At 49.8% G+C, this 24699-nt stretch overlaps 1 protein-coding gene across 3 annotated transcripts in view; it reads right to left on the bottom strand.

Annotated features, from left to right (window-relative positions):
- CNNM4 (cyclin and CBS domain divalent metal cation transport mediator 4) overlaps positions 1–23405 on the bottom strand; it is a gene marked incomplete at its 5' end in the record, with an annotated part of 50983 nt that extends 27578 nt beyond the window's left edge. For 2 of the 3 annotated variants that reach the window (XR_014009895.1, XM_081200943.1), the window contains one exon: positions 21872–23405. Coding sequence is in view for 2 of the 3 variants with exons in the window: in XM_081200943.1 (XP_081057069.1) it covers positions 21872–23405 (1534 nt within the window). The remainder of the gene's footprint in view (positions 1–21871) is intronic. The other variant, XM_081200944.1, reaches the window with a different exon arrangement.
- Positions 23406–24699: the final 1294 nt, after the last annotated feature.

The raw sequence follows: 24699 nt of genomic DNA, 5'->3' as shown, positions 1-24699 counted from the left end.
AATCGTGTATTATGCAACGCAGCAGGCACAGTTTGTCCCGCAGATTCTTTGTTTCTGTGCTGGATGAATGGCCATCAATCCACTATAAAAGTCTCCCTCTATTTTTGCCCTCTAAGTACACAATGTTTTTGCGTCTGTTTTTCAAACAATGACATTATACCATTTTTGAACACTTAAACCCTTTACCTCTCTCCAATTTCTAGCTATCAGCATTCTTGCTGCCATTAATAAGTCACCAATTAAATGTTTATATAATAACCCCCGGTTGTTTCCACTGAATATACCCAACAATACTATTTTGGGAGGTTTTTTTTTCTTCTTTAACAGGTTTTCCCAGTATTTTTTATTATTTCTACAAAGATCTCCTCCTAGATGTCCCACAACAGTGATGCTTATGATACATTCACATTCATGATGCTTTTAAAATATAGAATCATAGAGTCGGAAGGACTGCAAGAGTCATCTGGTCCCAACATGGGGCTCAAACCCATGAGCCTGGGGTTAAGAGTCTCATGCTCTCCCAGCTGAGCTATCCCAGACAAGCCTCTTTAGTATATCCTTTTAAAGTAGTGTTGTTAACCTGGACTGATCAACTCCAAAGTGTATTGATGGCCCAGAACAATCTCCTGACATAAAGAGCTGTGCTGGAGACCCCAAATAGGTCACTGCATTTAGTCTACCTGTTGATAGATGCCCTCAGCGAAGGGCTCGGTGCCATTCTCTACCAATGCCATGAAGCCAGCTGAGATACTAGCTATGGGTCAAGGACATTAGCACCAGGACAGAAAACGTATCGCAAGCACTCAGGAAAACTGGAGTTCCTGGCCTTGCAGTGGACGGTCGCAAAGAGGCTCCAGAACGATCTCTATTGCTTATGAGATGGGCTTGTCCCACATGTGCCCACTTGGCCGCTTCGACCGGGGGAGCTGGCACTGCTACAGGTGCCACACAATGCCCGTTCTGCATGTGAAGGTGCTCAGTTGCTTCATGTGCACTCTGGGACTCCCTGTGCTCTTCCTGACACCTGCTGGAACATTCTTGGTCAGACAAGCCGACTCAGGTGCTTAGAAAGTTGAGGTGATTTTAATCTGTCTTAGTATTTTAATTTTTGTATGTTTTAATGTATGGCTGTGATTTTCCCTCGATTATATTGTTTTATCTTTTTGTAAACTGCTTTGAGGTTTTTTACAATCAAGCAGTGAATAAATTTTATAAAATGAATGAATTAATATTATAGTCTACAAAAGAGCTTTCCATACTTTTCATGTTAATGACACACTTTTTAGACATGCATCATTTTGCGACACAGTAATTCAGTTTTCCTAGCAAACCAGAGGTTAAACTAACCCCTTTCCAGTCCTGGGAGGAGTGTGGGAAGCGCTCGTGCAAGACACCTATGACACTGCAGCCGACACACTAACGGGTCACAACACACAGTTTGGAAAGCTCTGGCTACAGTGATAGCACAGCCTTAGAATATGGCTTTACCTCCACCAGGCATAACGCCACCATTCACTGGCAGGTATCAATAATGGCTGATTTCAATTTCAGCATCAAACATCACCCTGGGAAGTCCAAGGTGGAAGCTGATGTCCCTTGGCTAGTGAATCTAAGAGATAACAACTGATGCTGTCCTTGCAATTTTACAACCTGCAGATAGACAGAAAGAAGACACTATGTCTTGGGTGGCAGCTGTTACCTGCCAAAGACAAGATATTGTTTTTCCTAACATCTAAAGCTATGGGATGCAAACGTTTGTATGAATATTTTGTTTTTCTGTTAATTATGCTGCTTTAAATGTACCGTATTTTTTGCTCTATAAGACGCACTTTTTCCGCTCCAGAAATTGAGGGGAAATGTGTGTGTGTCTTATGGAGCGAATGCAGGCTCCATGGCTTCAGCGAAAGCAACGCAAAGCCTCCGACGCGCAGAGGGAGCGCTCCTGCCATGCTCCAGAGGCTTCGCGTTGCTTTCGCTGAAGCCAGGAGAGCGAGAGGGGTTGGTGCGCACCAACCCCTCTCAACTCCAGGCTTCCGGGATAGCCGTCTGAAGCCTCCGGAGCGCAGGGGGAGCTGCCTCTGCACTCCAGAGGCTTCACATTGCGTTCGCTGAAGCCAGGAGAGCAAGCAGGAGGAGAAATGGAAGGGGCTCCGTTTCTCCTGCCGCTTCACTGAAGGGGCTCTGCACATAGAGGGAGAGATTTTTTCCCCTTGTTCTCCCCCTCTAAAACTAGGTGCGTCATATGAGCAAAAAATACGGTATGTTGTATATTTAACCTTCATATATAATGCTTTGACATTTTGCAATGCTTTATTTGATGTTTTAATTTAGATTGTAAACTGTTTATCATATTTTTTTAAAAAAGGAGATAAAGCCGTATAGAAATGATTTAAATAAATTAGTCATTTTTGCCCACACAACACACGTGCGAAGTTCTTCTCCTGAACCTTAGGCAAGGCACTGAGCTTTTGTTCTCTGGGAAGCAGGAAACACACAAAGCCTTGAGAAGCAGATCCAAATGACTCAACTCAGCCCCTCGCTCAGCTCCAACCCCCATCCTTGCTTTATCAAACTACCACAAGATATGATGATGGTCACAAATTTGGGGGGGCTTTTTTAAAAAGAGAGGAGGAGAAAATCATGGAGAACAGTTCCAGCAGTGGTTATATCAGCCATGGCAGACTAAGTAAAAGCTCCAGGCTAAAGGCAGTATATCGCCAAATGCCAACAGGCACTACCACACTTTGTGGCTGTGAAAACATGTTAATTGTATGTCAGGTGGGGGGGGCACCAAACTGTGTGCAGCATGATGCTACGCACGTTTACTCTGAAGTAAGTTCCATTGAATTCAATAGGATTCACTCCCTGCAAAAGTCTGCATAGGACTGGAGTCAGATGGTTAAAATTTGGTTTTCACCATACATGAGGCACTTGTAAGAGCAAAATGTGCACCACCTGGCCCTTTAAGCAGCCACTATACTAGCCTCTCCCAGACTTGGGTCTCCAGCTGTTTTTGGAAGACAATTCCCATCATCCCTGACCACTGGTCCTGCTAACTAGGGAGGATGGGAGTTGTAGTCCAACAACAGCTTGAAACTCGCTCTCAAGACCTTTGAAGAATGCGCTGAATTCTGGGCTGGAAAGAGCATATGCTGCGGATGCAGCACTCCCATTCCTTGCCTTGCTGGAAGGGGTCTGCTTTGCATGCACTCTCCCCCAGGCTCAGTTTATGCCATCCTCAGTTATAAGGGGAGCAGAAAAACCTCTGCCCAGGACCCCACAGAGTTACTGTCAGCCAGATTAGACAATACCTCGGGTTACATACACGTCAGGTTACATACGCTTCAGGTTACAGACTCTGCTAACCCAGAAATAGTACCTGGGGTTAAGAACTTTGCTTCAGGATGAGAACAGAAATCGTGCTTCGGCGGCAGCAGGAGGCCCCATTAGCTAAAGTGGTACCTCAGGTTAAGAGCAGTTTCAGGTTAAGAACGGACCTCCGGAACGAATTAAGTATTTAACCCGAGGTACCACTGTCCTGGGCTGGACAGTCTGGCTCGGCAGAAGGCAGCTTCCCAACTCCTAGCTCTGCAACATACAGAAACATCTCTTGCTGGGAGGTTTCAGTCTGCTAGCGCTGCCAGACTGCTGTGTGCTCTGTCACCGGGTTCCCAGACAGCCATAATTGAAGAGGATTAAGTCACACTAACTCCAGTTCCAAAAATAGGCAATGGTGACCTCACGCAGCAAGAAGGCTCCTGCGGCCAGCAGTGACTCCGTGCAATGCCATCATCAAAGAACCTGGGAAGAGATTGGGGGATTGCTCCCCCCAGTCCAAAATACTTCGGGCAAGTGGAATTGCAGGAGACCCCTAGTCCACCCCCTGGATTTCTGCATCAAGCACCATAGCTTTTAAGCTCTCTTACTGCATGCCAGGTCCACAGGCTCCGGGATGCTCCTGCGAGATCCTGCAGGAACTTGGGTGGTATAGTGGGGACCCAGTGGCATAGTGGGGGGGGGCTGGCCCCAGGTGCAAAAGTTTTAGGGGGCGCAACCAGGCACCCATCCACAGGTGCCGGCTTGGTGGCAGGAATTCCGCCCTGCCCTGGCAAAGGCGGCAGAGCAGCACATTGGGGGCTGCCACTGCCAAGCAAGGCGCGTCCTGGCAGGACCCCTTCCCAGGTGCCTGTCCTTCTCTGCCTACCTGTCGCTGCCTGGGATCTCTGGGCCCTGCACTAAAAAGAGCGGGTGAAAAGGACACCAAAAGCCAGAAAGTGAAGCAGTTGATGGTGTGCATGTATATAGACAGACAGAAATGCAGGCTTACTCAGGATGAACCCACTCAGCCTCAGAGCACAGTGTTTCTATATGGCAGGCATTACAGCCTTTGAGCCTGGAGGCTCCGTTCATTACAGTTCCAATTATCATAATCATTAGCCTTTCTATCTCGCCTTTCCTTCAAGGAGCTTGAAGTGGCGTACATGACTCCCCCTTCCCCCCGCCACATAATCTTCACAACAACCCTGTGAGCTGATGACTGAGCAGGGGACTTGAACCCTCGTCTCCCAGGTCCTAGTCCAATACCAATACCCTAACCACAACACCACACTGGCTTTCTGTGCCAATTCAGCTGCCAAAGCCAATTAAGAACCCAAGGATGGTCTTGCTGGGTCAAATCCTAGTCCAACATCCTTGCTTGAATGCTAAAGGCATCCGGTCTGTGTTGTTGCCTCACCACCCCCTGCAAACTGGGATTTATGGGGAAATGTCTCTATATATCAGAGAGACCTGTGGCACCTTAAAGACTGAACAGTTTGCTATGGCACAAGGTTTTAATGGGCAAAAGCCTTAAGAGTCCTTGGCTGGTTAGCCCTCATGGTATGTTAGGGAGCCCAAGGCCATGATCTTTGTGGGAGCTATAAGGCAGTGTGCACCAGATTACTGCTTGCAAGCAGGAAGCCACAATAAGCCAAAAAGGTTCATCACTGTGTGCACATGGGGCCAGAATGGCTTCATCAGAAACACCAAGCGGCCACCAGGGTGCCAAACTGGACAAGACACCAGTTTACACAGTTAGCAAGAGTGTGAACGGCTTAAAAAAACCTAAATAGTATGCATGGAAAGCAACAGGGAAGGAAGGTTAGGGGTTTTAAGTCCCTCACCCATGGTAATCATGACCCATTTCAGGCTGGTTATGGCTGCTATCTGCACTATAATAAAAACTTTATAGGCATGAATGGAGTTGTCCCAATGCAAGAAGAAGGCCTGCAGGAAGCAGGGGGGGGGGAGCCAAACTGGATTGGAACTGCTGGGGGGTGGGGGTGGCCGCTATGATCTAAAACCCATATGCCCTTCCTCCCACACCAGGATGCAGTTCGGATTGCCCCCTCCCCACCTCTAGGGACCAGGTATTTTACTTTTAATAAGCCGTCCACAAAATCGCCAATTGCATTTAGGGTGCTTCGTCTAGCTCGGTCCTTAGCTGAGTCGCTGCAACAACTCTGAGTACAGAATTTATTTAAAAATAACTAAACCACAAAGCAAGGACAGAAGGTCAAGCAACACAAGAGAGAAAGCGCCGCAGGTGTACCTATGAACACGAGATCCAATCCAAGGAAGAGGAGAGCCCATCAAGAGGGGTGTCACTCCCTCCTGGCGAGCTGCCGCTGGGTGAGGCACATGGGCAGGGCCAGATCCGCAGGGCAAATAGGCACCTCAAGGAGAAAAATCATTTTCTGTAGTGAAGGAGCCACACCCAGGATTTGCTAAGACCCAAGGTCTCCACTGTCAGATTTGCTAATGAAATCCATTTTCTGTTTACTTCAGCTTCGTTCTGAAGTTTCCCTTTGGGGAAAGTGGTAGTGTTGTTTCAACTAAAATGGAGCTTCCCTTATTCATTTAATGAATTGAAAAGATTGTTTTATTTATTGGACATATTTATCCAGCCTTTCTTCGTGCAGGAGCCCAGGGTGGCAAAATGCATCCTTAACAACCATAAACCCCACATTGGCGGAGCTTCATGATCCAGCACCGGGGGGGGGGGCAGAGAGAAGGCGTGGGCGTGGCTGGCGCGCGTCCTGGGGGTGTGGTGCGCCAGCGCAGGTGGGGGTGTAGTGTCCAGCACGGGTGGGGGGGCAGCCGCGATGGCACCCCACCAGGATTGCGCTGCCGGGGGCGGTGCACTCCCCCCACACTCCTCTTCCTCCGCCAGTGAATCCCAAAAAAAGCAATCTAAAAATAGTTTAAACATTCTAAAAAGAGTTACAGTTAAAACATTCTAAAAATATTTTTTCCTTTAAAAAATTGTCTCATTCAGTGATCTCAGGGTCCTTCTGCTGTCAAATCCCTGGGAACACAGGAATGTTCAAATTCCTCCTGAAGGGCCCCTCCCACAAACCGCAGGGTCCCAGGCAGCAGTTCTGGGATCTACTTTGGAATATAAGAGGCTACCTTGTATTGTACCAGGTCAAATCACTGCTCCGTCTAGGTCAGTATTGTCCACACTGGCAGAGAGCAGCCCTTTGGGGTCCAGATGGGGGAGAGTTTCTGCGCTAACTGGTGATGCCAGGGACTGAAGCTGAATGCCAGGCAGATGCTTCACCACAGAGCTAGAGCTGCTCCGCCAGGCAGTCTTCAAGGTCTGCTGAAGCAGAGGCAAGCAGAAGATAGACCAGGAGACGCCGGGGTTATAAGGAGAAGATCAGCAAGGGTTTCTGACTCCCAACTGTTTTAACTGTGGCAACTATAAAATCACTCCCCACCCACCCGCATTATGCAGCAGAAATGAAGAAAGCTCAGGTTTTCTTGGGCAAAAGGACGGTAAAATCATTTCTGATACAAACCCATATTGCCGGGCTAAGCACATGCTCAGAGGCCAGGGGTGGGGAACCTTTTTCATCCAAAAAGCCACATTCCCATCTCAGCAACCCTCCAGGACTCCCTCAGAGCAAAGCAAGTTTCCTGCCCCATCTAAGCCAAAGCATAATCTGCAGGCTGGTGGCAGCCAGTGGCGCATCTGCACACCACAAGTCCGAGAAATGCAGCCTTGTGGTTGCCCACAGTTAATGGTGTCTCCTCTCCACAGGAGCAGATAAAACTCAGGATGCTGGACTCTTTCCTGTTAGGGACCACAAGGGAAGCAAAGGCAGCTGAATGAGTGGGGCAGGAGGGGTGGATTGGGGAGGCTCTTAAAAGAGGAGCAGTGTGATTTGAATGTGTGTACACAGCCCTAGTCAGACCACTGGGCCATCTAAGATGTCTGTCTACTAGTGGACAGCTCCAGGGTTTCAAGCAGCCCTAGCTGGCCCTTCATCACCATCATTCCCATCATCTCTGACCACTGGTCCTGCTAGCTAGGGATGATAGGAGTTGCAGTCTAAAAACAACTGGTTTGGAAAAAATGCTTTACTGGTGTAAAGCATAGGCTCTGTCAGTGAGCTGGAGCCCTTCGTAGGACCAAGTAAGATTCCAGTCCGCATAATTCTAAATGAATTCTGAATAGGAACACAGTAATCTGCCTTGTACAGAGTGAGATCAATGGTCCATCAGGCCAGAATGGTCTATCAAGTAGCAGCAACTTCAGTCAGATTTCAAGCAGGGCTCATTTTCCTGGAGGCGTCGGGCACCGAACCTGGGAATTTCCATGTGCAAAGCAGACTTGAGCCATGGGGCAACAGTCCCCTGGAAATTTCTCCTGGGAAATTCATGATGGGAATTCATGGTGGGAGCTGTGCAAAAGGATCATTCTAAAACTATTGGTTTGCCTGTTTTTATACAGGGTTACATATTTGGGCTATAAACAGAAAATCTAATTGTAAAAATAGCTGTCCCCTCTTGGCCCTGCCCGGAGGAATCCAGCTCACTCTGAATCATCACAAAGATAATAGACTCATAGAACTGCAGAGTTGGAAGGGACAACGTGGGTCACCTAGTCCAACCGCCTGCATTATTCTATTAATGCAGGAATCTTTTGCCCAATGTGGGCTCAAACCTACAACCCTGAGAGCAAGTCTCATGTTCTACTGACTGAGTTATCCCAGCTCGTCCAAGGGCATATGGACTAGAAGTCCAGAGATTCAAAACACTACCAGGATGCACAGAAAGGTAATTCCAGGACATTCCAGGACTATCTGAAAGATACTGTCACACGCAAGGCAGAGGCACCGTATACAGCAGGGGTCAGCAAACTTTTCCAGCAGGGAGCCGGTCCACTGTCTCTCAGACCTTGTGGGCGGCCGGACTATATATTTGGGGGGGGGGGAATGAATGAATTCCTATGCCCCACAAATAACCCAGAGATGCATTTTAAATAAAAGGACACATTCTACTCATGTAAAAACATGCTGATTCCCAGACCATCTGCGGACCGGATTTAGAAGGTGATTGGGCCAGATCCAGCCCCTGGGCCTTAGGTTGCCTACCCATGGTATACAGGGTTACCCACGCCCACTGGAAGGTGGCAAAATCACCACAACGCATCACACAAAGAAGCGTCTAGCAGCAAGCAGCCTCCCCTCTGGGGGCAAGGGCTTTGAGCAGACCGTCTGAACCAGAAAAGCCGGTAAGAGAAGCAGGGTCACTGTCACGTAGAGGGGAAAACAACAGCCGCTATCAGCCTTGTCCAAGAGGACAAAGTTAACTGCCCTGAGGGTGGGGAGCTTTGCTTCAGAAGCGGCGATGATAATGAAGGGAGTGTCTCTCTCAGTACACAAACCCTCCCAAGTGACCCATCTTTGCCCCGGTACTCATGACTCTTCCAGGCTTCAGTTACACTCGCTTCCCAATACCTGTGCACACACCACCTCTGCCCCACCAACTTATTGGCCTCCTTTATACACAGCAAGGTGGGTTTTCTGGGAAATTCTCCTACTTATTTATTTGCCATTGCATTTGTATCCCATCTTTTTCTCTCTGTTTGGCAAAGAGTAAAGGCGCACTAAAATGCTTCTGTGCACTGAATTATCTTAAAACCTTTTATTACTTTATTTACCAATGAAATGGTTGATTCACTCACACACACACACACACACACACACACGTGTGTGCCTCTTAGCTACGCTAGAGGTGGGAAGCCTTCAGAAACCTGGTGTCTGAGATGGCATCAGAAATGGAGTTTCAGGTACATAGCAGAAACCCGCCTCAGGCCTGAACAACCCAGAGACAGAGAGGGTCCCCTCAGCTACGTGGTTCTCTGGCACCATCCTCAGATTTGAGGGGACAGGGGCAGGAGAGAGAGATGGCCTTTAAATACAGAGGTGCTTATGCAGGCTCATTACCATCTCTGATTCTTGTTGTAAATCACTTCAGGACTGTGCGGTGGGAAGTCAGTTTCCCCTATGTGGGCGGGAATCTGGGTCCTTGCAGCGACCCAGCAGTGGGTGGAGGAACGCAGCCCATGTCAGCAAGATCCCCGGCTGCGTCACGCAGCCCGGCCAATCGGGTTTGCCTGGGGGTGTGGCTACGACTGTTTAAATTGTGGCGTGGCCTGGGAAACCGCTTCCTTTTGCCTCCATTCTCGGGATCTCCCAGCCCGCCCACCCTCTTTTCTTGTGTGGATTGACTATGGCCTTGCTATGACTAATGTCGGTCGCCTGGTTGTGGGGCCAGATAGGAATTTTTTCACTTGGCAAAATTGGCACTAGCCATTTGGTTGTCACCTACCTAGTAGCAATTGTCACAAATTTGTATGGTTAGGCATTGGGTAAGCCTTATTATGGGAGGGGAGGTTGTTGCCTCCGCCTGCCCCTCAGGCACGCTTGGCAAATCCACACCATGATCAACTCCCACCCAGAAACTACTGTCCCCACTGTGGAAGGATGTGTGGATCCAGAATTGGCCTCCACAGTCACTTACGGACTCACTGCTAAAACCGTGTTTATGGAAGACTATCTTACTCGGCTAAGAGTGATCACTGAAGAAGAAGAAGATCCCGTTAAAGGGATCTGGGGGGGTGTGTGGTTCCTGTCCAAAGCCTGGGCGTGGGCTAGGGCCATGCCATGATCCCAACTGTGATGCTGGGGGTGCTCTTAATTGATGTATATTATAAGGTTCCCCCTTCCGGTGGTTGACCCTTATGAGACTTCCTGCAGTCAGGCAGGAGTCAGGATATTGTCTTGCTTCACCCAGTTGCCTAAGCCAAACCGCTCACATCTGTAACCAATAAAGTTGTGGCCTTATTTATCCCATTAACCCAATTTACTTCTGTTTGCGTATTTATTTCAGAGGAGGCTGCGGGGCCCAGGGACCTCGCCACACACGGTGACACTAACTCAAAGAAACCTAACCCTGGTTCCTTGGAACATACAAGCTCCGCCCCTCCCCGCTTTCTCCACCCACCATGGTAACCAGCATCCCTTTCTCTCTCAACTAATATTTGCAGATGTGCTACAAGTTTCCATATCCCAGCTTGACTCAGCATAAGTCGCCTTGAAGGTGGGCAGTAATTCTGCAAAGTTACAAAAACACACACCAAAAAACCCTCAAAGTGCTGACTCACTTCATTTTCTACAGGCCGCTGTTACTGCTGATTTGCTGTTGAGCAAAGTTTTGCCTGAACTTTTAGCTGCAGTTAAGTTCCTCCACCCACACTCCTCTCTGGCCCATATTGCCCGGGGCCAGTCTTAGCCAGGAAAGCATTACATCAAAAGACAGGTTAACTTCTGCCATAATGTCAGCCATAGTTCCTCCTTAATCACAGCTAGAAGCCAAGGGGTGATGTTATCCAGGAAACCTGAATCATGAACTAACCTGGTTAGCATAAACCAGGAAAAGGATTCGTGGAAGCAAAATGTGATCCTTCAAGAAGGGTAACAGCTCAGTTGTAGAGCAGGTGTTTAGCATGCAGAAGATCCCTAGTTTTTCTTGGTTGTCTTAATTAATTGTAAGCTGCCCTAGGAGTTTTCGCAAAACCCAAGGGCAGGGTAATTAAAATATGTTAAGTAAATAAGATGCTTCTCACCTGCAGCTCAGACTGGTACACTTTTTAGCTACCTCATTTTGTGTGAACTAGGCTTAGGGCACCACACAGAAAACATACACGCTCTCATTTTACATTTTTGGGAACCTAACAAACTCTTGGGGATCCTGTTCCAAAGTATCACATTTCCACCCCAGCAGGAAAGCAGGAGCTAAGCTCATTTGTAACAGGCACCAGCTCTGGCAGGAGCCAGTTTAATCCTATATCCTTCAAAACATGCCTTTGAAAGGGGTTAGCAGCAACCACCCAACTAGACCCATGACAGCTGCAGTTCTTTTCTCAGGACAACCAGAAATGGCAAATCTTTTCAGCTTTGCCAAGAGAAGAGGAGAGTATCCTCAGATCGAAGCGTCCAAACCTTCCCAAGTGTAAGCAAGATGCAGCAAAGGTGGCCTGTAGGGGGTGAAGAAAGTGGACAGGAGATTTTGCACCATTTCTCTCTCTCAAAACACTGACGTTCTGGATTGTGCAGGGAGGCCACATTCACACTGCATGTTTAAAGCTCTATGATACCACTTTAAACAGTCGCAGCTTCCCCCAAAGACTCCTGGGAGCGGTTAAGGGCACTGGGTGGTTAGGTGACTCCTCTTCCCCCTCACAGAGTTCCCAGGATTCTCTGAGGGAAGCCATGATTGTTTTAAGGGGTATCACATGCATGGTGTGACTGTGGCAGGAAACTGGTGGAAGGTTGAGTTGGGGGCGGGGGGGGCAGGGTGTTTGCACACTGTGACTTATTTGTCCATCTAATGCACAGGAACTGGCCACTGGGTCAGACCAAAGGGGGCCCATTTAGTCCAGCATCCTGTCTCACAGTGGCCAACCAGGAACCTGCATGGAGCCTGAAAGCAGGAACAGAGGGCAAGGGAGGTTCGGCTGCCACCTTCGTTCTACACCTTTAAAGGTTCCTCTTTCACCAGGCTTGTTGACATCTGATGCCCTTTTAAAATGTGGTGCGGAAGGGGGGCTATTGGGTTGTCTTTGTTTTTATTATGTACTTTTTGTTTTTTATGTTGTGACTTTATGTTGCAACCAGCCCTGGGATATAAGAGTATAGGACAGTATACAAAGTAAATAAATAAATAACAATAAAATAAATAAATAGCCACTCTCCCCACTTGTGATTTCCAGCAACTGGTATTCAGAGGCCTTTACTGCTCTGAAGGGACAGGTCTGAACCAAGGGCTTGTGGGGAGGCATCCATTTTACCTCCCACCCCATATTCATGGTACCATATGGAGCAGCCTTCTAGAGTCAAACCATTTGGTTCCTTTAGCTGCACACTGTCTCTACTGAGTGGAGAGCCTCTCAGGGATTTCAGGTGGGGCCGTACCTGGAGATGCTGTGGACTAATGCATATTGTGAGGGGGGAAATGCAGTTTTCTCTGCCCCCCCCCCTTTTAAATGCACAGATTGCTGCAGAACCAGGGTCCAGCCGATTTATGAATCGAGGTGTGAGGAGCAGGTTCCACGGCTTGCCAGCAGGATTGATCAGCCTCTGAGAAAGGAGGCTTCCAGCACAGCAGGAATAGCCACAGAATGAAAAGGCAGCTGGCAGCATCTCCCTGGATGGGTCCCAAACTGAGGGAGAGAAAGCAGGTAGAGCGGATGGCTTTGAAGTCAGAGAAGCCAGAAAGGAGGAGAGCAGAGAGTGGGTGATACTGCAAGAGAAAGAGGCTGGAAGAAGGAAAGTAAGGGGTTAAGGTTGATGAGAGATGGGGCTCAGCAGGTGGCCTCTGAAAGTAAAGGGACCCACAGGGCTCTGACTACCCTTGGGACTGGCAGAGGGGGCAGGGCCTGGCAGCAATCAGCCTGGCAGCCATGGACCAGAAATAAACTCATCCGTCCATCCCTGCTTGTCAGCCCTCAGATGCAACAGGTGGGCAGGAGGCTGAGGAATCCACCCATTTGGGAGTAAGGCTGGCTATGTGAGGCTCTGGTGGAGGTAACACGGCCTACATGTGGCACATTCAGATGTACCACATACCCTCCAGCTTGGGGTGGGGGTTGCGGACAGAGCACCTCAAGTTCTCAGAACACTCCGGGATCATCGGTCACTGAAACTCCAAGTTCCATGAGCAGCTCAGAGGAAGCACTGCACTGCAACTAGGAGCACAAGCCAAGAACCCCTAGTTCAAATCTTGCTTCTGGCACCAACTCATACTCTTGGCAAGCCACTGGCAGGATGAGGGCAAGTGTGCACCGGGGAAGAGGGGCTGGAGAGGAGCGGAGGGAAGTGACCTGGGGACCTGTACCAGCCAAGAGGCAAGAATCAGAGGCAGAAGAAGCTTCAGAGCTGGAGGAAGAGGAGGAAGAGGCAGGCCAGGCAAGTGCCTCCCCACCCTCTCCTGCACCACTGTCTCCAAGAGCCAAGAGAGAATTGAAGTGGGAAGAGCAGAAGCAGCTTTCATGAAGGTGTAGTCTCCGGCTGCATGAACTCTACCCATTGGAGGAAGGTACATAAACGGGTGGAGGGTGAGGGGTCCCCAGTTGCTGCAACTGCTCCTTAGAGTGTGGACCTGGTGGCCTCCAGATGTTATTGGCAGCAGCTCCCATCCTCCCTGACCAATGGCAGTGCTAGCTGGGGTTGATTTAAGCTGGGATCCAACATCTGGAGAACTCCATGTTGACGACCCCTGCAGCAAGCCATCAATGATGGCCATTTCTTTTGTAGTGAGGGCAGTCCAGCTCTGTGTCAGCCAGTTGGCCATGGGTCACAGCAGTGACAGGAAGTTCTCCTCAGGTGGGGATGGGGGGGGGAGGGTAATGCCTGCAACTCAAGGCGGACACAGCCCTAGGCAAACAAGACCTGAAAAGCAGAGTAAGGTTCGTCTCCCCTGCCACTCCCAAAACAGCAGAGAGAGCAAGAGAACGTTGCAGAGCCACAGTCCACAAAACAACGACTGAGGCCTCTCAAGTACCCTCACTGGACAAGCCAGAAATTCAAAGGATGCCCCTCCAGATCTGTGGGATGGAAGACCCCAAAAGTCCGACCTTCCTGAAAGTAGCCCCCCTAACACCAAACAGGGACGAGGGTGTGTGCTGTTCTTTACTGACACAGTCAAACATGCATCCTTCTGGACACTTAAGAGAAATGATGGCACCTGGAAAGAAAATCTGATCTCTGAAAGCTTTTTAGGATTGTAAGGTCTGGAGCAGGAACAGGAAAGATGGGATGCTGCTGACTGTTCACAGTATTCTTCTATAGGCTCTTATGTGTGGGCAGCGGCATAGCATGAGTTGTCAGCACCCGGGGCAAGGCAAGTAATTTGCGCCCCCCTAACCCCTAACCTGCCGATCTGAGGCGAGTTGCCGTTGGCGCTGCCGCCCAAACGACGCTGCTTGCCCGGAGGAGGAGGAGGGCAGAGAGGCGAGGAAAATGCAACATGGCCCAGCAGCTGCAGCAGCAGCGGCGGAGGCGGGGCTGTGAGGAGGGGCTGCCTGGTGGGACCAGACGAGTGCTGAGAGCCGCTGCCTGCCGGACGCCTTCAGCCCGGGCGCGAGCACAGCTCGTCGGTTCCACGAGACATGGGGCTCTGCTACAGCCTGCGCCCGAGGCTCTTCGGAGACTCCGGAGGCAGCGAGCGCGCCCCCCCAGATGTTGTGCCCGGTGCGGCCGGCCCCCCTTGCACCCCCCACGCTACGCCACTGTGTGTGGGTAACTATGAATGGCTTGCTGTTCTTGTCTGAATCAAAATATGACTTTTAAAGAATTGCACCAGTAAATGCTGAATTCTACTGGTGTTGTGCAAGGAAGAACATCATAAGGAGAGTGCTGCTGGATCAGGCCAATGGTCCATGTGGTCCTCACAGTGGTCCTCACAGTGGTCACCCAGATGCCTGCGGGAAACCAGCAAGCAGCGCCAAGGCACAAGAGCTCTTGCCCTTCCTGTGGCTTCCAGCAACAGGGATCCAGAACGGACTAAAAGTGTGACCCATGGAGGTTCAAGCCTTGGCCCAGCCTTGAGCAAAATCTACGTACTATTTATTGTGACAACAACAAGAAGCAGCTAGAGCAGACCAGCAGAAGAGGAGCAGGACCACTCCTCCATGGGCGTAGTCAGGATTTATGTTTGGGGGGGGGCAGAACCTCAGTTAGATATGTATTTTTATTTTTATTTATTGACTGGGGGCAGCTCCCCCCCCCCATTGCTACTCCCATGCACTCTTCCAGCTCTGCTGTGAGATCAGCAACTTTTGGATCCTCTGCTCCATTAACTCTTTCCATTCCAGCTGGCTGAACTTTGCAACCAAGAACAAGTGCCAGGGTTTGCTCTCGTCCACCTCCCATCCAATCCCTTTTCCTTTTGTGTTATGCCTTTTTAGGATCTGGTCTCCCAGGGCATAGGCTGCTCCTGCCTTCAGAGATTTAAAAATCCTCTGCACTGGTCTTTTTCTTTCCTCCTTCAATGCTAAAAGGGAGGCAGCTGGAGGTGCAAATATATCCCCAAAGCAGCGCTTACGGTAATTCTTAAAGCCATTCCTGCGGGAAATCTTTAAGAGTATTAAAAGAACTGGCAGATGTGATCTCAGAACCACTGGCAGTCATCTTTGAGAATTCCTGGAGAACAGGCGAAGTCCCGGCAGACTGGAGGAGGGCAAATGTTGTCCCTATTTTCAAAAAGGGGAAAAGAGAGGACCCAAATAATTACCGCCCAGTCAGTCTGACATCAATACCAGGGAAGATTCTGGAGCAGATCATTAAGAAAACAGTCTGTGAGCACCTAGAAAGGAATGCTGTGATCACCAATAGTCAGCATGGATTTCTGAAAAATAAGTCGTGTCAGACTAACCTGATCTCGTTTTTTGACAGAATTACAAGCCTGGTAGATGAAGGGAACGCAGTGGATGTAGCCTACCTTGATTTCAGCAAGGCATTTGACAAGGTGCCCCATGATATTCTTGTAAAGAAGCTGGTAAAATGCGGTCTTGACTATGCTACCACTCAGTGGATTTGTAACTGGCTGACTGACCGAACCCAAAGGGTGCTCATCAATGGTTCCTCTTCATCCTGGAGAAGAGTGACTAGTGGGGTGCCACAGGGTTCTGTCTTGGGCCTGGTCTTATTCAACATCTTTATCAACGACTTGGATGATGGACTCAAGGGCATCCTGATCAAATTTGCAGGTGACACCAAACTGGGAGGGGTGGCTAACACCCCAGAGGACAGGATCACACTTCAAAACGACCTTGACAGATTAGAGAACTGGGCCAAAACAAACAAGATGAATTTTAACAGGGAGAAATGTAAAGTATTGCACTTGGGCAAAAAAAATGAGAGGCACAAATACAAGATGGGTGACACCTGGCTTGAGAGCAGTACATGTGAAAAGGATCTAGGAGTCTTGGTTGACCACAAACTTGACATGAGCCAACAGTGTGACGCGGCAGCTAAAAAAGCCAATGCAATTCTGGGCTGCATCAATAGGAGTATAGCATCTAGATCAAGGGAAGTAATAGTGCCACTGTATTCTGCTCTGGTCAGACCTCACCTGGAGTACTGTGTCCAGTTCTGGGCACCACAATTAAAGAAGGACACAGACAAACTGGAACGTGTCCAGAGGAGGGCAACCAAAATGGTCAAAGGCCTGGAAACGATGCCTTATGAGGTACGGCTAAGGGAGCTGGGCATGTTTAGCCTGGAGAAGAGGAGGTTAAGGGGTGATATGATAGCCATGTTCAAATATATAAAAGGATGTCACATAGAGGAGGGAGAAAGGTTGTTTTCTGCTGCTCCAGAGAAGTGGACACAGAGCAATGGATCCAAACTACAAGAAAGAAGATTCCACCTAAACATTAGGAAGAACTTCCTGACAGTAAGAGCTGTTTGACAGTGGAATTTGCTGCCAAGGAGTGTGGTGGAGTCTCCTACTTTGGAGGTCTTTAAGCAGAGGCTTGACAACCATATGTCAGGAGTGCTCTGATGGTGTTTCCTGCTTGGCAGGGGGTTGGACTCAATGGCCCTTGTGGTCTCTTCCAACTCTATGATTCTATGATTCTATGATTCCTCCCTGGAAGCCATTTCTGCCTGTCACAGACACTGGGAGAGGGGACCGAATGTGGTGAGGGAATTATACTCTGCACATGCTTAATTGCTCTAAACTTGCAGTATTATTTTCACAGGCTTCAGGAATGCATGCCTGCATTGAAAGATATGGGGCCTAGCTTTCGCTGAGCTTTAGCTCAAATTAAGCTCTGGGTTTCCACAGCCATTGTCTCTTCTTGTTTTCCCTCATCTGCTGTTGATGTGCCCTCTGGGCTGGGTGAGCTATTGGGCGCTTGTCACATGCTCCTCCCATCGATTTACAGCTAGCGAGCTGTCCGTCCATCTGTGAACTTGGCCTCTGCCTTTTGCCAGTGCTCTCTCTCCCCCCTCCAGCCCACAGAGGATATTTGCTACTGCGGTTTGAGTAGATTCTCAGTTTCAAGTCCTCCTTAACAGCTCATTTTTAAGTGCTTGGTTCTTGTACCAGCTAAATGCTCCCAGACAAGCTGGCATCTTTTCCCAAAGCTATACAAAGACATTTTGATGTCCAACTTGGAAAATCCAAAAGGCATCCCTCCACATCCCAGCTACTATGGGGATACACAACGATGCCACGTACTATCTAAATGAAGCTCACAGACCACTGGTGGTCCACAAACGGAGAACCCCTGTAGCAATGCTCCAATCAGACTAGCTTCTTGGCACACCAGGTCCACCAACTGTTTCCCCCCCTCAGACACTTGCTTTTCTGGCCACGGCCACTCTGTCCCACTTCCTTTAGCCATCCCCCATATTAGGGGGGTGGGCAGGGAAAGAACTAGACCATGTGAAAAATGAACATAATATTTTAGCTGCAGTTCATTCATTTTCAGCTTTGTATTCTTGTTATAAAAAAGCGTGCCCAGACATTCCGTTGTTGCACCCATAACATTGGTTTAAAGTGCCATTTAGCTCCTAGCTTTCATATCTCAGTTTCGAACACTGTTCTTAACACTCCTCTCCCCTTGCCTCCAAACATGCACCCCTCCAGACCCTAGCACTGCAACTTTAAGCACTGTCCTCTATCTGCTGCTTCTTCAGGTTCCATGAATGACTGTGGATCCCTTCCTTCAACTCCTCTGGTCCCTTAAAAGTTTCTATATAAACCAGGACCAGTTCCCAGTCTCCCAAACTATCCCTGTGTGAGGTCTATAATCCCAGTCAAACTGACAACTTTCCCTTCCCTCACCAAAGTTGGAGTGCAAGCAGTTTAAGTCCTTTGAGAATGGAACATGCCAGCTCAGACCATCAGCGTCAAGGTCTTCAGTCTGCCGCAAAGTATAGACACAAAGCTTTTAAAGTCTTTCAGTCCTAGGCCTTTGAAAAGAAGCAGAATCCCCCGTGCCTTTGGGAAGCCTTTCTGGTGACTCAAACATAGCAAGAGATGCAGCGGGAAAAGTTCATGAGACTATACTCTCACACAGAGGGTCAAAGCCACCCATGACAGATTCTTGCATTTTAAGGCAAGAATAGCCAACACAGTGCCCGTCAGATACTGCTGGGCTACAACACCCATCAGCTCTGACCACTGTCCATGCTGGTTGGGGCCACTGTTAGAAACTTAAATCTAGGTTAAGGTCGCCACAAGAGAATGTCTATTCGCCAGGAAGTTGGGACTTGGTGACCCTGGGGGTCCCTTCCAATGCAAGAATTATACGATTCTATGATCTTAACTAACTCGACTGTAGCTTGCTCTTCCAACAATTCACTTTTGAATTGTATGCAACCGGAGAAGAAACACACACAGTGGAAATGGAAATGGCATTAACTATGGACTAAGGCAGATTTTTAAACTGTGGTCGCCAATCTGGTGCTCAGAAATCTCCACAATTGGTCCCACTCCAGTAGCAAACTGTGCCTGGTGCCCGGCTATTTTCGAACACTGGTTGGGGCAGGTGGGAGAGGCAGTCCAATTTCATCTGGAGGGCTACTCCTGCACCCCAAATCTGGTGACTGCTGGATGATCTCAGTTTTTAGAGCAATTCAATTAGGAGAGAAGCTTAGTATATCACTGAAACCTGGACCTGTGGTTTTGCTCACCTGGGCAAGCCTTGGTTACAGCTCATGGTTTGTTTGGAGAGAGCTAACCTATGAGCCAGGGTTTGGATGATAGGCTGAGCTAAAGCACAGCTTAGCTGAGCTCAGTGCAGAAGCAAAGCAGCCACAATATGTTCATCATATTAAGCCATGGCTGGGTGTTAAACGGGCCAAGTATATATCTGAGGACTGTGCTGTTAGTTCACATCCTGTAGTTCTGCATGAGTCACAGATCTCAGTTTGCCTCTTCATTGCAAAGCAGTGGACACAACGGGCAGCTTCCTTGGAGGGTGAGCAATTCTGCATCATCTCTGCATCAGCAGTAACTGAATGAATGACCAGGTCAAAACCAGTACTCAGCAAAATAACTCCCCAGCCATACAAACTAATTAGAACAGAGGTAATGGTTCACATAGAAGCAATGGGTAACCTCCTCTGAGGCCGTGCCATCACACCCAATGCAGAAGTAGTTACTCACCCCCACTGGAAGGTGGCAACTGGCAAAGTCTGTGCAATGCATCATGCAGAGGAGCAGCAAGCAGCCTCACCTTCGAGGACAAGTGCATGGAGATCACCCAAGCCTTTAATTGTGTTTTTTTAAAAAAAGCAATTTAGTGTTAATGCATTTAAACAACTGAATATTAATTTGTTTCTCACTGCATCCATAACACCCCTCTCAGGGCACACAGTTTAGAACAGAGGTCACCAACCTAAAGCCCATGGGCCGGAAGTGGCCCACGGAGGTTGTTTGACGGGCCCATGAGCCGGCCCCGAACCGAGTTGCCCGCTCACGCACTGCGCTAAACAGGCGCAGTGCAGCATGGGGACTCGCTTCTGCGGTGACAGAAGTCGCATCTGCACAGATGCAGACACCAAAAATCGCAGGCGGGCACACAATCCAAACCATGGTGGGATCCACACAGGACCGATTCTGCCCAGGAAAGATAAACCTTGCTGACCCCTGGTTTAGAACAACTGTCTACAACAGCCTTTGCCAAGCTGGTGCCCTCCTGATGTTTTGGACTACAATTCCAACCATCTCCAGCCTGAGTGCGGCCGATGGGATTTTTGGTCCAATTTAGTGAAAGTTGGTCTTAAAGGCAATCTCCTTCCACCCAAAGGAGGTGTTCAATGTTTTGGCTATAAAGGGTCATTGCCATGTTACAAACATTGCAATGGCATTTAACCACATCAGAACTCCGCAGTACTTTTGAAACCTCAGCTAGCTTGCTCTTCACCCACAGACTCAGTGCAGAAAAGGGCAGATGCACTTCCTTCAAGTAGGAAATGAAGAAGAACAAAGTACATGCACGTACAGACTGAGTAGTTTCACTTTTTCGGCAAGATTTCAACCATCATCCCATGAGGCTATGTTTAGATTGCAAATGCAGGAAGACATTCATATAAGGGTAACCCCCTCCCCAGCCATAGGCAACCTTCCCCTTTCTCTTTATTGATACATGTCAACATGTTTAATTGTTGGAAACAACAGCGATACCAGGGTGCAGTCTTCTTGTGCTGAACTCCTTTGAAATGAGGAGAAATGGTGCTTGTGAATTTCCAGGTGCAGCGTGTCTTTATGATTCACAGAATCCTAGAATTGCAGAGTTGGGAGGGACCCCGAGGATCATCTAGTCCAACCCCCGGCAAGGCAGGAATCTTTTCCTCACGGGGGCTCAAACCCACGACTCTGAGATTAAAAGTCTCATGCTCTACTAACTGAGAGGCCCTGTGGGCCTCGGTGGAGCTTTGCAAAGAAATCAAAACATTACTGTATCCTCCAGGAGGGAAACGGGGGTGGAGCAGGGGGTGGGGAGGGGGGTCTTTGCAAAGCAACACACAGGTTGCGGCTTTAGCAGTGTGGCTTTAAGAGCTTCCAGCATCAAGCAGGGTTGACTTCATCTTAACATCTAGACTTCCTGGTACTCCTCCAGAAATGGTTGGAAACATCCCTTTGGCAATGAAACTGTATCAACAACGCTAAGAACTGAAGCATATTAAATGGGGGGAAACATCACAGCAGTTAGCTGAATCGCTGAGGGCGTCCAATATACCTGCCCTCCCCACTTATCAACTCTCAAAGCTTTTAAAATATTTTTCCTCTGCAACTTAGTTTCCCAAGGCCCAGATTCTCAGTGATTCTGGTTTAATGCTAGAGAAATCAGCTGTAATTTCTTAGCCCTTCACCCAGCTAATCTGCTCCAAGGCGGGAAATATCTCATTTCTCACTTTCATCCTATTTTATCCCTGTTAGATAGTTTCCCAACATGGAAAAAATGTACGTACAATGTAACCCCCAAAACGGGCTTTCAAGACCTTGTTTCAAACAGATCTGATGTTTGTGTGTGTGCATAAGAGAAAGGATGTTTTATATTAGCATACAACGGGTATTACTCCACTTCAGAGTTTTGCTGATGCTAGAATTGAAGATCATTGTTAGAATGAAATGTCAATTCTGCTTTTCTGAGTAAATCTTTGTAGGACTGGGCTACATAACCTATTCAAGAAGACAACCAAACTCAGCCCATTCTAGACTCAGCCTCTTCCCACACTGCTGTAAATGCAACATGAGAACGCACACGAGTGTTATACAGACACTCACTGGAGACCTGTGACTGGCTGAAATTCCTGGGTGAGAATACACTAGGTAACAAACCCAGGTTTCCCATATTAATGTGTGGGGTGGCCCTACAAGGGCACTAACTTTGCCAGTCTAGTATTAGATGCACACACCCCCCCCCTTTCACAGAACCATAGAATTGGAAGGAACCCCGAGGATCATCTAGTCCAACCCCCTGCAAACCACCAACCTTATGGTTAACAGCCATCTGCCTTACCCAGCTTGAATTCCTCCAGCATGGCATCCAACTTGGTGTCATGGAAGACAAAATGGACAGGGTGGTTGTAGAACTTGGTGATGGTCTTGAGGGTGGTGCAGTCATCAGGGTCTACAAAGGCCAGGTCCTTGACGTAAAGTATATCCACAATGTTGGACCGCTCCTCCTCAAAGACGGGGATACGAGTGTAGCCACTCTCCATGATCTCAGACATGGTGTTGAAATCCAAGATGGCGTCACTGTTGATCATGAAACAGTCGTGCAGTGGGGTCATGACAGTTTCCACGGTCTTAGTCCTAAGCTCCAGAGCCCCTTGGATCATGTTCAGCTCCTCCTTCACCAGGTCATTGTAAGGTTCCGTCACCTTCAGCATCTCCACCAGCTTCTCCCGATTGTAGACCGTGCCAATTTCTTGACCCAGCACGCAGTCCAGGAGCTTGCTGACGGGGAAGGAGAGGGGGAAGGTCAAAAGCATGAAGAACTTGGTGACCATGATGGTGTTGGCCCCCACCGCCAAGCCATGGCGGGAGCAGAGGGCCTGCGGGACAATCTCCCCAAAGATCACGATTCCCGTGGTGGAGGCCACAACGGCCCCCAGTCCCGAGCCAATGAGGTCGTCTAGGAGGATGGTGAGCGTTGTGTTGACCAGCACGTTGCCCAGGAGGAGGGAGCAGAGCAAGTAGTTGCCCTTCCGGCGGATGGGCTCGATCTTGCGGGCGTAGCGCTTCTCCTTCTCGGTGCCGCAGTTCTGGACGATGCGCAGCTCCATGGGGTCCAGGGCCATGAGGCCCAGGTTGAGCCCGCTGAACATGCCCGAGAGGACCAGGAGGCAGCCGATGAGGATCACCTGGAACCAGAGGGGCAGCAGGTGCTTCTTCTCCTCCACCACCTGCAGGAAGGCGTCGCGGCCCTCCAGGGGCAGCCAGGGCTGCCCGGGGCCGCTCTGCGTGCACAGGACGTACAGCTTGGACTTCTCCGCCTTGCGCAGGAGCTGCACCTTGACGGAGACCAGGGCCGAGGTGTCCCGGCTCTCCTCGGCGCGCGGCTGCACCACCAGGTCCTGCGTCTTCTCGGGGCAGGTGGCGTTGGCGGCCTCGCCCCAGAAGGCGGAGGAGGCGTTGCCCACCGGGCCCACCTCGGAGAAGGAGACCAGCTCGGAGACGCGCGCGTGCATGCCCAGCCCGTAGAGGCGCAGCTTGATCTCGGCGCCCTCCAGCACCTGGATGGGCGAGAAGCTGGCCGCGCCGGGCGCCGGCAGGTCGGTGCTCTCCAGCCTCATGCCCAGCACCCGGGGGGGCCCCGCGCGGGCGGCGGCACTGCCGGGCGCCGGGCACAGCAGCGCCACCAGCGCCACCAGCCTCGCCGCCGCCCCGGCCTCGCCCCCTCCGCCGCGCGGCCGCCCGCTCCAGCCCAGCGCCATGTTAGCCTCGCCCGGCCCGCCGCTCCTGCCGCGCTCGTTGACTGGGGCTCGCGGGCGCTGCGACTGGCCGCGGCCGCCGGAGCGCGCGGCGTCACGGGCTCGCCTCCTTTGCATAGCGCCCGCCCGCCCGCCGGCCGGGCAGCGCCGGGGCGGGGCCGGCCGCTTAAGGAGGCGCCCCAGACCGGGCAAGGCGCGCCCGAGCAACTGCCAAGCAGCACCCGGAACAACTACACTTCCCGCGAGTCACAGGAGCCCAGTCCCGTGGCCGGGGGGGGGGCTTCGGCCCCCACAATAAAATATTTGAGGCGCCCCCCCCAAAAAAGTTGGTGGACATTCTCATTCAAATAGTGTCTGTGCATTGCATCATGCGATCAGTTATGCGGGGCGGGGCTTACAGCCCCCCCCCACAATATTTTATTCAAGTTGCCCCCCCCGCCGCCGCGAGCCTTGGGAGGCTCATAGAATTGCAGACTTGGAAGGGGCTCCCGAGGGCAGGAAGCGCAGCTAAAGCATCGCAGGCCAGCTAGTCGCGGTTCTAAAACTTCCAAGGAAGGCCAGTCCCACCTTCCCAGGTAATCTCTTCCACTGCTGAACAGTTCTCACCTTCCGAAAGCTCTTCCCATGTCTAGTCGGAACCTCCTTTTTTCAATTTGAAGCCCCTGGTTTGGGTCCTCCCGTCTGGAGCAGCAGGAAAAGAGCTTTCTACACCTTCCGTTTGACAGCCCTTTAGATATTTGAAGATGGCTGTCATTTCGCACAAGGCTCTTAATCTCAGGCTCCTGAGTTTGAGCCCCACGTTGGGCAAAAGATTCCTGCTTTGCAGGGGGTTGGGCTAGATGACCCTTGGGAGTCCCTTCCAACTCTACAATTCTATGATTCTATGGTTTCCAGGCCCTTGATCATCTTGGTCACACTGCTCTGCACAACATTATTTTTAATTTGGGATGCCCAAAGTTGGTCATATACTTCAGGTGTGCTCTGACCAAGGCAGAATAGAGCAGTACTATTACGTCCCTTGATCTGGACACTAGACTTCTGTTGATGCAGCCAAAGAATTGCGTTGGTTTATTTTGCTGCTGCATCACACTCATGTGCTTTAAATGTATGGTGTTGTTCTACTCAATGTTTCAGTCAGAGTTGGAATCAGCAGGAGAAGAGAAGAGGAATGCAGACCTAAGTGGGTGGCCTTTTCTTCTAAGTTCTGATGCTCTGGAGGGAAAGGCACTTTGCACATGCTTGCTCTATCATTTGTACCTTTCCACCTTTTACCTCCCTTTTAGTCACTGAATTGACTTGTTTCATATGCTTTTCGTTCCATTACTGAAATTCTGGAATTAAACAAATATCTCTCTATATCTTTTATAGATATTTTAGTGTGGCAGCACCCAAACTGAAACTCCCGACCTAC

Source organism: Podarcis bocagei (assembly GCF_964188305.1).
Source record: "Podarcis bocagei genome assembly, chromosome: 7".
Taxonomy (NCBI): Eukaryota; Metazoa; Chordata; class Lepidosauria; order Squamata; family Lacertidae; genus Podarcis; species Podarcis bocagei.
This window is presented reverse-complemented; position numbering and strand designations above follow the sequence as displayed.